The 13,709-nt window shown below is 58.5% G+C and overlaps 1 protein-coding gene across 1 annotated transcript; it reads right to left on the bottom strand.

The window, feature by feature from the left end:
- Positions 1–1,302: 1,302 nt before the first annotated feature.
- On the bottom strand, positions 1,303–13,508 carry LOC144740494 (hydroxymethylglutaryl-CoA synthase, cytoplasmic-like). Its single transcript, XM_078623347.1, is given in 10 exon segments — positions 1,303–1,560; positions 2,582–2,688; positions 4,571–4,741; positions 5,769–5,937; positions 6,530–6,694; positions 7,534–7,659; positions 8,810–8,984; positions 10,212–10,364; positions 10,366–10,492; positions 13,202–13,508. Coding segments are annotated over 9 exon segments (1,428 nt in total). The 5' UTR covers position 10,492; positions 13,202–13,508; the 3' UTR covers positions 1,303–1,324.
- Positions 13,509–13,709: the final 201 nt, after the last annotated feature.

Genomic DNA, 13,709 nt, shown 5'->3' with positions numbered 1-13,709 from the left:
TTTACTGCTATAAACTTTTCCACATGTGCGGCAAACCGGTTTTGTAAATTGAACGATTGTAAACACCCTAATTACGCCAACCACAAATTACTCGGCTATTGCTGCTGCTACCGCTGCCAGACTCTACGCCTCCCTGTGGGCTCTGAAGGGCCATTGCCTGAATTGTCGCCTATTGTCTACTTCTATCTCTAGATGAAGTACCGTTGATGACTCTTGGACACCGTTGGTGAGGCACACGTATTTATTCCGTACAAGTAGTCACAACTGTGGACATACAATACTGGAGGGGGTATCGGCCCCCTCACCCGGCTAGCTGGGAATACACTGCTAGCTATCTCTGACCTACCTCCTAGTCCTCCACTAACGGGCTAGGGGAGGCTGTCTGGCCCGACACTGGTAAGTCGGGCTACGGTACCCGGAGTCCCAGAGCACTAGCTCTGGTTCTCGGGACCACGCCGCTGGCTCGGTCCTGCGCGGCCCTGACAAGGGCGGCGTCCCAGGGGAGTCCAGGGCTCTAGCTAGACGATCTTCGCTCTTCACTCGTTTAGCTTTAACATTCTGCCCCGAGCCCTCTGACACATCCCCCTTTATACTCAACCCCCGCTGAGGGGTGGGGCCCCGGGCTGCCTGGTGCGGACGTCGTTGAGAGCACCACCCCCCCCGTGCACTCACGTAGCCCCGCCCACTGTGTTTGTTTCCCATAAGCTGCCATGCATAACGGCTCTCTCTCTAACACCCCTACATCTGTAAGGCCACACGCAGAGTTACTGACGAACGTGTTGGGTTGGTTTTGTTACTAACACAAAAAAGCACAAAGAAAAAGATCCCGGGAACGTTTCAAATCAGCGGTTATTATTACCGATTATCCTGGGCCTCCCATAGATCAACTCGGCCTTAAATGGGTACCTTGCGTGGCGTGTAATCATCACCACCGGGGAGACAAAGGTGGCCAGGCGTAGTCCCAGGCATAGTCCTGCCCTCCCACCCCATCGTGTACCGGTGCCGGCCTTCATAGGTGCTCGCAAACAGCACTTGCCCCTATAGTCTGTTAAGGCTATATGGGGGGGGGGGGGGGGTCTTTGTCTTTTGAGTGGTAACTGGCACGGCGGTTAGTGCACTGCGCTATGATCCCAGTGACCCGAGTTGATTTCCCAGACGCAGCAACTTACATCAGTTGGCTCGCTGCATTGAAACGAGTTCTATCCTCCACCCCCCGCCACCCCCCTCGCCCTCCCCCCACACCCCCACACCCCCCCCTCCCCCCACACCCCCCCCTCCCCCCCCCACCCCCCCCCCCACCTTCACAAATTTGCACGGACCGGCATCAGTGCCGTGTTGTTGGGCCTTCGTCGGTGTTCGTGAACGGCACTTGCCCCGGTGCCGGTGGCAAGGGGGGGTGGGGAGCTTTGTGTTTGTGTGCGCGAGTTCGCTTACCCAGGTGGTGCGTCTCCTCGCGGAGCTTCATGGCGGAAGCGAAGTCCTGGGGTGGCACGCAGGTGCGCGCGGAGAGGCGCGCGGGCAGGTCCGACAGGGAGCACAGCAGGCGCTCCAGACTCGAGCCTGCACCACCACCACCACACACACAGATCCCCCGTGTTGCCTTTCAACAGACTGTTGGTGAGCAAGGGCTGTTAACGAGCAGCGGCTGTAAGGGCCAGCACGGCACGGCACACGAGGGGGGCTGGGGTGGCCGGCACCACGTCCGGCCAGTGGCGAGGTTTCCACACCACACCAGGTACTCATTTGAGGCCAAATCGGCCTCGGTGAGGCCCAAGACCGTTTCAGATAATCGTCTCTGGCGTTGGTGACCGTGAGCGTGTATCGAACATGGGTCGCCTGGTTCGGAACTGATACACTACTGCTCCCCGTACAGTACACACACACACACGTGCACGTGAGCGAGTACACACCAACGCAGTTGCGCGTGAGCGAGCGAGTACGCCCCAACATACGTGTGCGTGTTTGAGTAAGTACACAAGCACACCCATTGGCTGTGAGCTTGGCTCTGACCTTCTCCCTCACAGACTCCGCGCTATTAACCAGGGTGGCCGCTGGGCTCGAACTGCGAACGTCTCTGTCGCGTGAAGGTGGTGTGGGCAAGCCTGGTGGTGGTGGTGTGGTAGGAGTGGGGTGGTTCTGGTGGCTGTGGTGGTTGTATGGTTGTGTAGTGGTGGTTATGTTGGTTGTGTGATCATAGTCGTGTGGTGATGGCGGTACGGCGGTCGTGATGGGGGTGTGATGGGGGTGTGATCTCGGTGATGGTGGGAGGCGGTGTGGTTGTATGGTCATGGTTGTGTGACCGTGAACGTAGTGGTATTTGTGTGCCCGTGGCAACGTGAACGTGACTGTGATGGTGGTGGCGGTTGTGCGGTGGTGGTGGTGTTTGTGTGATAGTTGCGGTACTAAGACAGTGGTGTTTGTGCGACTGGCAGCGGTACTTTTGCTGGTGGTGGTGGCGGCGATGGTTGTGCGGCGGTGGTAGTGTTTGTGTGATCGCTGCGGTGGCAAGATCGCGAGTGGTGGCGGTGCTTTGGTGGTGGTAGCGGTTGTGCGGTGGTCGTGGTGGCGGTGCTGGCGGTACCTGGCGTGGCATCCGACGATACTCGCAGCGAGTACATGGAGGCGGCGAGGCCGGATCCGTAGGAGAAGACGCCCACACGAGACCCCGCCAACGCCTGCGCACAGTTCCTGCCGCCACCAAAGACAAAGATCCCCCGTGTAGCCTTTAACAGACCGTTCAGACAAGTGCTGTCAGCGAGCAGCACTGATGAAAGTCGGCACGGCGCACAAGGGAGTGGCGTGGTTGGCACCACGCCCGGCCACCTTTGTCTCCCCAATGGGGACGTTTACACACCACCGCACCGATTTGAGTCGACCTAGGGGAGGCCCAGACATTAGCCATCACACTGTTATTGGTCCGAGAGCGGGAAGCGAACTCGGGTCGTCAGATTCGAAGCGCGGCGCTGACCACTTAGCCGCCACCGCTCCCCACTTTCAGAACGGACATCCGGCGACGTCGCGTGCTCATCATCGTCCGCGTACGCCATCCAGAGAAGGCTAATAAGCGCGCACACGCCGCGGTAATAACCAGGGCGGCCCGCCTTGATCCGAACCGCGAGCCTCCTGCAACAAACGCGGCGGCGCCAAATAGTTTCCACGCGGTGGGACGGGGTGGGGGGGGGCGGGCCCCCCCTCGTTAATATCGACCCGGAGCGATCCTGCCTAAGCTGCTGCACTTGGAGACGGCGTGGGGGGCATCCTCCCAACTACCCCCCCCCCCCGCCAATTTTTGAGGTTCTCCCACGCATCAGGTTACTGCAACAACAAGCCGATGGGGGGGGGGGGCGGCCCAAGTTGTGCAATGCATGTGGTGCCGGTGGTTTACGTTTTCCTTTCTCGCTAATCTGCCCGCGGTCTGGGAGAATTAGGTGAAAGGGTGCTCGCGATTTTTTGTTGTTTTTTTTCATTCTTCCTGGCACAGCATCGGATATCTGCCACGTACGTCGCACAAAGACAAAGGTCCCCCTCCCACCCCCCCCGCCCGTGTAGCCTCTGTTGGGGCAAGTGCTGTTAGCGAGTGGCACCTAACAACAAGGCAGGCACAGCACACGAGGGGGTGGGTGGCCAGCACCACGCCCGGCCGCCTTTGTCTCTCTCCATTGCTATTACGCACACTGCACCGGGTACGCAATGAAGGCCGGGTCGACCTAGGGGAGGCCCAGGACCGGTTCAGGAATTCGTCGCCGATGTTGGTGGCCGCGAGCGGGAATCTAACTTTTGGGTTTCGTGGCGTTGCGCGCCAACCACTGCACCACCGCTCAATACCCTTCAACGCCCCCCCCCCCCACCACCTACCCCACTCTCTGCCAACCCCCGCCGGCATCCGGCGTTAACCAATCGTAAGGCGTGTGTGGCGGCATTATTGTTCGCGAAGCGTCGATTCGTTGACGAGTATTTGCACTGGAGTATTTGCGTTGGCGAGTATTTGCGTTGGCGAGTATTTGCGTTGGACTGTGAAGACGCGGGTCAAGGTGTCGCCCCCCTGCAGTTTGCCTGACGTCCCCCCACACCGAGGGGAGTTTCATAGAACCTGCGCGGTGATCCACCAACCCTCGCCTGGATCACAGTCGTGCGTGCGCCACCACTGCCCGGCTGACGACTGTGTTACTTGATGATGGTGATGATGATGTATGTATATATTTTGAACTTCTTTCACACCGCACGTAGCCACCCGTGCTAATCGGAGGTGCGGGGGAAGGACAACTAACTAAACACGAGAAGAAGTAACCGAATGAACAAGCGGACAAGATGCCTCCTTCACGTATCTGTCCCTTCAAACAAAACAAATGAAGTTAAACAACAAGAGATCGCCCGACCAATTTCTGGGTTGGGGGGTGCGGGGGATGAGGTGGTGTTAGGGGGTGGTGAAGATGACAACGATTATGATGATGACTATGGTGATGACGATGGTGATGACGATGGTGATGATGATGGTGATGACGACGGTAACGATGGTAATGATGACGATGACAATGGTGATGATGGTGACGGCGATGGTCACGGAACGTACTGCGCTAGCAGCGAGGCCAGGCACCCGTAGACGGAGGGCGTGTACATGTTCCCGTTGAGGTTGGAGACAAGCAGCGAAGGCTGCGTCTTCTGGACAAACGTCTCGGAGCTGGCCTTCATGAAGGCCTTCTCAACGTCGCGGTCGAAGTACGTGTCCTCCAGCTTCACCGTCCTGCCGGCACGGAGGTGGAGAGACGCGGGAGAGCGAAGAGAGGGTGAGAAAGAGACACGGGTGAGATTGCAGGCCGAGGAGACATTGGTGAGGAGACATGGGTGAGCTATGAAGCTCTGTTTCACACATGTCCAGTAGGTGCGGGTCAAAAATGAACAATAACAAACAATTCAAAAACACAATCGGAGTGCAAAGTATACAAAAGGTAAGCAAATCACAAAAATAATTTCACTATTTTTGTATTTTACCAGGTAAAGTCCACTGAGCTATTAGCTTCTTATTCATAAGCGACCTGATGACCACAAACAATATAATCAACGAAGTGGCTTATCAGGTGGAAATTTTCAGCGGCCAAATGTTCTAAATGCATTATGTTGATTCTAAATGTGGAGAGAAAAACCGGAGGACCAGGATAAAAATCCACGCGACCACGGGGAGAACACGCAAACACTCCAAATATACAGCAGGCGTTAGGGTCGGGATCGAACCCACGACCTCCTGCATACCAGGCGAGGTAGTTAACATTTCCGGCTACCGTGATGATGATGATTAGAGAGAGAGACGCAAACTCCAAATATACAGCAGGCGTCAGGGTCGGGATCGAACCCACGACCTCCTGTATACCAGGCGAGGTAGTAAACATCTCCCGGCTACCGTGATGATGATTATTAGAGAGAGACGCAAACTCCAAATATACAGCAGGCGTTAGGGTCGGGATCGAACCCACGACCTCCTGTATACCAGGCGAGGTAGTTAACATCTCCCGGCTACCGTGATGATGATGATGATTAGAGAGAAAGAGACGTAAACTTCAAATATACAGCAGGCGTTAGGGTTGGGATCGAACCCACGACCTCCTGTATACCAGGTGAGGTAGTTAACATTTCCCGGCTACCGTGATAATGATGAGAGAGAGACGCAACCTCCAAATATACAGCAGCAGGCGTCAGGGTTGGGATCGAACCCACGACCTCCTGCATTCCAGGCGAGGTAGTTAACATCTCCCGGCTACCGTGGGGGCATCCACCTGAAGGCGTCGAGGCCGGCGTACGGGCCCTGCTCCGTGTCGGAGCTCGGCTCCGACAGGAAGTCGTTGAGGGCGAGGCGAGCGACCGACTTCTGCACGAGCTTGCAGTAGGGCGAGTGGAACACCATGTGGTCAAAGTCGGCCAGAGTGAAGTGCCGTTCTTCCCCGTCTTGCGGCCCACGGAGACAAAACAACGATGACGATAAAACTTTCAACTAAACTACGAACCATTTCTATTTTACCACGTAAGGCCCCATTGAGCTATGTAGCTCAACGAAGTGGCCTTTCGTGTGGAAATATATAGCAGCCAAAATACTCGAAACGCGTGACGTTGATTCTAAATGTGGAGGGAAAAATCGGAGGAACCGAAGAAAACGCCACGCGACCATGGGCAGAGAGAGTGACACACAAACTCCAAATATACAGCAACAGGCATCAGGGTCGGGATCGAACCCACGACCTCCTGTACACCAGGCGAGGTAGTTAACATCTCCTAGCCACCGTGATGATGATGAGAGAGAGACACACAAACTCCAAATATACAGCAGCAGGCGTCAGGGTCGGGATTGAATCCGCAACTTCCTGCATAACCGGCCAGGGAGATAACATCTCCCGGCCACCGTGGCGCCCTTGTCTCAAATCGCTGCCGGGATCGTTCGTCGCGTGCGCAGGTTCGCTCTGTGTGTGGGAAGGCGGCCAGAACCGGGGGGGGAGGGGGTGGCATGGAGGGCAAGGAGTGGGGGGCCGGGAGGGGTTCTCACCTTTCTGCCACTGCGCCTGCGCCTTGCGGCGGTACGTGTGGTAGCAGCGGTCTAGGGCGTTGAGGTAGCACTGGATGGACAGCTTGCCGTCCACCACCGGGTACTCGGACAGCATGTCCGGCTTGTAGAAGTCGTACGCGTGCTGCATGTGCGTCGCGCGCAGGCCTGGTGGCGCCGTCACGAGGACGACGGAGAGGGGGACGCGGGAGTGAAGAGACGCAACAACACGGGTCAAAGGTTCCACATCCGAACCTTCACAACACTGTTGGCGGCAAGTGGCGTCGTCGCGAGCCGTGCGCGCGCTGTGCGTGCTGTACATGCGACGTGCCCAGGCCTGACAGTGTTACCCACACTTGACCCCACCCGCAACACATGACGAGCCGTTTGTCCCACTGGGTGGGTGGACAGGGGGTGCTGGGGAGGAGATTTAGATTCTGATTAGAGGTAATTAAATTAAGCGTCTATTTGAGTGCCTTTGTGGGGAGCGGTAGTGTTGCGGTGAGCGTGCTGCATAAGCTGAATTCAGGCTCACGGCAACAGCAGTGATGATTATCTGAATCGGTCCTGGGCCTCCTCTAGATCAACTCCGTTTCAAATAAGTATCTGGTGTGGCGTGTAAACATTGCCACTGGGGAGACAAAGGTGATCGGGCATGGTGTTGGTCACCCACCCCCTCGTGTGCAGTACCGGCCTTAATTGGTGCTCGCTATCAGCACTTGCACCAAACGTCTGTTGAGGCTACATCGAAGATTTTGTCTTTGTTGTGATTTTTAGAAATACAAACCCAGACACAGAGACCCACAGACTCGCACAGAGACCCATAGTCACACAGACTCACAGAGACCCACAGTCACATAGACTCACACAGAGACCGATATTCACAGAGTGGCCTTTTGCTGACCGTGACGCTCGTTGGGGTCACGCGGCGAGTGCTGTGACCGTGACGCTCGTTAGGGTCACCGTGACATTCGTTACGACGTGAGTGGAGGCGCGGCGCTCCTCACCTCTCTCGATGACCAGCGGGGCATTGGGGCCCACCAGCATGGCGACAGCGCCGGCGCCGCCGGTGGGGCGTGCGCTGCCCGTCGCGTACACCGCGATGTCTCCGGCCACCACCAGGGCAAAGCGACCTGCGGTGCACGGGCGTCGGGTCAACGCAAGACTCGCGATCTGGATTCAAGACAATTGGTCCATCTGTTGGGCGAGGGTGTGCATCTATCCGTGCATAGTGCCCACCATCACTCGACAACACTGCACACCGCTCAACACCACTGAACACCAACCACTCAATACCAACCACTCAACCTCGACGCTCCCACCGCTCAAAGTCTCGCACCACCACCACCCAACACCGCATACCACCGCACACACGACTGCCCGGCGGTGATAATTTTCCGGCACGCACACAACCACCTCTTCAATCACCCCGACCAACATCGCAACGCACGCGACAGCAACCGGACCCACCCGGACCCTGCTCCTCTCCATATCCCCATGTCACCCCTACCCCCCCCAGTGACCCTGGCTGGGGGTGAGCGGTGGGTTTCAAGGTTGAGGCTGCCAAACAGTCCCGGGTTGAGGCCGGGACAGTCCCCAGAAGTTTCAGAAAGCCTGTCCCGGTGTCACCCCGCCCCAACCCCCCGGGAACTTTGACTGTCAATTGGGATTTTGTCTCCAGTTTAAAACGTTCTGGCCTCATGTTGAACCCATGTTGCTGGCAGAGGGAGGAGATAGCGACTGAGTAGGCGGGGCTACCTGAGCAGTGGGCGGGGCCAGCAGAGCAGAGGGCGGTGCTAGTGGTCGAGTGGGCGGTGCTAGTGGTCGAGTGGGCGGTGCTCGTGGATGCACGGGCAGGACTATGCCAAGCTCACCATGCGTCCCAGTTGAGCCTCCCAGGTTGAAATTTGGCCTCAGCCGTAGAGGGGGTGGCTCGCAATCAGAAGGTTGCAAGTTAAAATCCCGGTGAGGGTGTCGATAAGGGCCATCATCCCTCCGGTGTCAGTAAAGTGAAGAGCGAGTACCACTTTGTGGAGAATTCAACAGCGAGTGGTTGTACTTGATGACATGCGTGGGACTTCCCACGCATGTCATCCCCGCCCCCGTCATAGCAACGTGGACTTTCCTCCACTCGCTCAGTAAATGACCTCTGCTTCCAATGTTCCATTCGAGCAGGAAATCAGTAACTTGTGTGTTTTTTTTAGGAAGTTAAAGTGGCGATTGGGGGGGCTGCATACAATTGGTAAATGTGGGGACGGGGGGGGGAGGGTACGCGCCCTTTACCATCCCAGGCGCTGGATTCGACCCAGTTGGCGGCGTTGAAGAGGGCGGCTGTGCCGCCATAGCAAGCGTTGGTCGTGTCGATGCCCTCCACGTCGGTGTTGCCCGACTCCTCGAAGAGCTGCATGAGAACGGTCTTCACCGACTTGGACTTGTCGACCAGCGTCTCCGTGCCCACCTGCGCCGCCGGCATGACCGCACGCCGTCGTCACTCGCAGCCCACCACCGACGTCACTCACTGCCCCCACCACCCCCGTCACTCACTGCCCCCACCACCGACGTCACTCACTGCCCCCACCACCGACGTCACTCACTGCCCCCACCACCCCCGTCACTCACTGCCCCCACCACCGACGTCACTCACTGCCCCCACCACCGACGTCACTCACTGCCCCCACCACCCCCGTCACTCACTGCCCCCACCACCCCCGTCACTCACTGCCCCCACCACCCCCCGTCACTCACTGCCCCCACCACCCCCGTCACTCACTGCCCCCACCACCCCCGTCACTCACTGCCCCCACCACCCCCGTCACTCACTGCCCCCACCACCCCCGTCACTCACTGCCCCCACCACCCCCGTCACTCACTGCCCCCACCACCCCCGTCACTCACTGCCCCCACCACCCCCGTCACTCACTGCCCCCACCACCCCCGTCACTCACTGCCCCCACCACCCCGTCACTCACTGCCCCCACCACCCCCGTCACTCACTGCCTCCACCACCCCCGTCACTCACTGCCCCCCACCACCCCGTCACTCACTGCCCCCACCACCCCCGTCACTCACTGCCCCCACCACCCCCGTCACTCACTGCCCCCACCATCCCGGTCACTCACTGCCCCCACCACCCCCGTCACTCACTGCCCCCACCACCCCCGTCACTCACTGCCCCCACCACCCCCGTCACTCACTGCCCCCACCACCCCCGTCACTCACTGCCCCCACCACCCCCGTCACTCACTGCCCCCACCACCCCCGTCACTCACTGCCCCCACCACCCCCGTCACTACCTACCTCTCTCACCTTCTCTCACCGATTCCCCGTGCCCGCCCTCCTACCTCTCCCCTCTTGCGTACACGCGTCTCTATGCGAGTCCGTGGGGTCTCTATCTATGGGTCTCGATATGAATCTGTACGACTGTGGATCTCTGCAAGTCTGTGGCTGTCTCTGTAAGTCTACGGGTCGCCATGCGCATCTGTGGGTTTCTGCGAGCCTTACGGGTTGTGCGAGCTCGTATGTATATCTGCGCATGCTTGTGTGTATGTGCGTATGCCTCTGTACATGCTTGTGTACGTGCTTGTGTATGTGTGCACGCGGGCGTGTGTACATGCTTGTGCACGCGTACATAAGTGCTTGTGTACGTGCACACAAACACACGTCATTGTGTGTGCGCGCACGTCACCTCGAGCCGGCCGATGCTGCCGTAGCTGAGGCCCGCGCGCTCCATGAGCCGCTGCGTCACCGTGAGGCACAGCGAGTTGATGTCCTCGCGGTCGGTGCAGAAGCCCATTCGCGTCTGGCCCAGGCCCACCGTGTACTTGCCGGCCGGCACCCCCGTCGTAGCTCTCCAGCTCCGCCTGGTCCACGCACTGCGCCGGCAGGTACACCTCCAGCGCCAGGATGCCGACGTCCCGGGGCCAGCTGCCCCCTCCCTGTGCTCCGGTCTCCATCGTGCTGGGCATGCTGACGCGGCGACAGCAAACGGGCGGGCGGTAATGGAGGAGATTAGAGACGGGAAGGGGTGGGGGAGGAGCGACGATTTAGTCACACGTGCGTTTTAGTCTTCTCGTTACCGCGCGGATAGATGAATGAGGGGACTTTCTACGGCATGCGGGTCGTGCGGGCCATATGACCATACTTCACCGTGCTGGCCATCGTGTGTCGGTGAAAAAGTGGGAGGAGGAGGAGGTGCACCCGAGACCGATTCGGATATCGCTTAGCCACCAATGTTAGCCATGGGCGGGAATCGAATCGAGCACGCTGGATTCACAGCGCGGTGAGCTAAATACTAAGTCACCCAAAATTATCCGGGGAATCTCAAGAGGATCCTGCTACATTTGGATGTGTGGCAAATGGCACGAATGGGATTTTGGCTTTTCCAGGAATCCCCACCACATCGTAATACGACAGCGACACTCAAAGCTCCACATAGATGCGATTCAATCCCTCCGATTGGCTACGTGCGGTGCGCGAAAGAAGCTCAACATTCGTACGTACAATTCAGCGAGTGGAAATCTACCTGTGAACCACACCCATTGGCTGTGCTGTCATCTCCTGTTACCTCGCACAGGCCTCAAGAGCCCAACGCCTGCAGTCATTTTAACCCGTGACGCGCTGGCAGCCGGCGCCGCTGCACAGAGAGCGCGCGACTCAGGGGATGAGCCACAAGACGAGCGGGGAAGGCAGCAGCCACGCGATGAGCCGTACCAACAACAAGTGCAGTCCGACCTCTGCTTCAATACCCATACGGACGAAACATCTGGGAGTCCTTATCTTTGCTGTGCCGCCATCTGTTTGCGATCCACCAATCCTAACCTAGCTGCCTCCACGGTGCTGGACTGCAGCACACGTGCAGAGTAGCCGCCACCACCACTGACCAATAGCTGGCGAGCATCCGCAGCTACTCATCCGGTCACTAACCGGGCTCAAACGTGCTTAGCTTTCCGAGATCTGACAAGACTGGACGAGGCACTCACGCGAGGGCTCGGATCGTGCATTATTTAGCGACTTGCCATTTCCCCTACCGTGCACTGCGATTGTGTATTGTGCATTGTTCGCCGCTGTGACTCGCTGACGCGCCCATACTGGACATCTTCTGAAAAAAAAAGCTTCGTAACTCATCGGATTCCTCCTCGAGGCTAAATAGAAAATAAATATATTCTGATTCTGAGCAATGGTTTTGTGTGTACGTTACGGGGTTTTCTCCAGGTTCTCCGTTTTCCTCCCACACGAAGCCAAACGACTCGTCGCATTATTCACGGGATTCTGGCCCAAACATCCCAAAGTGGCAGGGCCCTCGTGCGCAAGGAGACTTGAGACTCGGTGAGGGTTTCAAATTTGACATTCGTTTGCGGAGCGCAAGTCACTCTAAACAATGCACCCACGGTCTATCCACTCCCGGATGAAGGTTTCCCCGCATGCTATCAGCATCATCCACGGCAGCACATCTGTGAATAAAAAATAGCTTTATTGCTCATCGAATACCTCCAATAATAACGCCAGCAATGAGCTCAGACCCGCAATGCCTGACCACAGGCACCCGAGGTGATCCCAGTCATAACCGCCAACTCCCCAGCGACACCCCAATCCCTGACACAGGTCACGGGACCCCCCCCCCCCCCCAGATCCCAGGTCCCCTCAACGACCCCCAGGTCCCCTCAACGACCCCTAGGTCCCAGGTCCCCTCAACGACCCCCAGGTCCCCTCAACGACTTCCAGTTCCCAGGTCCCCTCAATGAACCCCAGTTCCCAGGTCCCCTCAACGATCCCCAGTTCCCAGGTCCCCTCAACGACCCCCAGTTCCCAGGTCCCCTCAACGACCCCAGTTCCCAGGTCCCCTCAACGACCCCCACGTCCCAGGTCCCCTCAACGACCCCCAGTTCCCAGGTCCCCTCAACGACCCCCAGTTCCCAGGTCCCCTCAACGACCCCCACGTCCCAGGTCCCCTCAACGACCCCCAGTTCCCAGGTCCCCTCAACGACCCCCAGTTCCCAGGTCCCCTCAACGACCCCCAGTTCCCAGGTCCCCTCAACGACCCCCACGTCCCAGGTCCCCTCAACGACCCCCAGGTCCCCTCAACGACCCCCAGATCCAGGTCCCCTCAACGGCCCCCAGTTCCCAGGTCCCCTCAATGATCCCCAGGTCCCCTCAATGATCCCCAGGTCCCCTCAATGATTCCCAGGTCCCCTCAATGATCCCCAGGTCCCCTCAACGACCCCCAGGTCCCAGATCCCCTCAATGATCCCCAGATCCCCTCAATGATCCCCAGGTCCCCTCAACGACCCCCAGGTCCTCTCAACGACCCCCAGATCCCCTCAATGATCCCCAGGTCCCCTCAACGACCCCCAGATCCCAGGTCCTCTCAACGACCCCCGCCCAAGTTACGACCTCTCTCTCCCCCACACACCCCCATTGAAGCCCTTAACCCCCACGCGCATCTAACGGGACTGCGACCCCCAAAAGACCCTTGGGCAAAATCCCCCAAAAGGTTTGAAAACCCACCCCCCAGCCTCCATGATTCTTATAAGGGACGCCTTATAAATGTAAACCAATTTTTTTTTTAAAATCACCTCAGAAATAATTGCCGCCTGTGTAAATCCCTTCACAGGGCCTGCGAACGCGGACCGCCGCACAGACAGAGGGAGACGACCGCGCTCGGAGATTTGTGTTTACCTGCTAGGGCGGCGAGGCGGCTTGAGGGAGGATGAGGAGGATGATGAGGAGGATGATGATGATGAGCCAACAGCCTCTTCGTCTTCACACTGAGGGATACCCAGTCGACTGCCTTTGGGCTTCTTGTAACTTCCACCACCACCGCCGCAACCAACCCGCGTCTCTCTTGTCACTGCACTGGACCGGCGACTTCACTAAGAGCGCGGGGGGGACTGGGCCCAGCGCCGTGAGGCGTGAGGGCGGAGTGGCTGAGGGAGACTGACGGTGAGGTGACCACCACCCCCAACTTCCCCTACCACCACCACGTGGTTTCTCCCGCGCGCTCACACGTGTGAGGGGGGGGAGGGGATATCCCGTGACGTCACGCGCGCTTAGCCAATTGCGGCGGGGCTCGCCACGGCACCGTGCGATGGCGCGAGGCGGAGGCGGCCAATGGGCGCGCGTCAGGAGACACCGCCGCGCGCTGCTGCCACGCCCCCCACACTCCCCCCCCACCTCACGTGAGGGG

The sequence above is a fragment of the Lampetra planeri genome, unplaced genomic scaffold (genome assembly GCF_965212315.1).
Source record: "Lampetra planeri unplaced genomic scaffold, kcLamPlan1.2.h2 scaffold_2217, whole genome shotgun sequence".
Lineage (NCBI taxonomy): Eukaryota > Metazoa > Chordata > Hyperoartia > Petromyzontiformes > Petromyzontidae > Lampetra > Lampetra planeri.
This window is presented reverse-complemented; position numbering and strand designations above follow the sequence as displayed.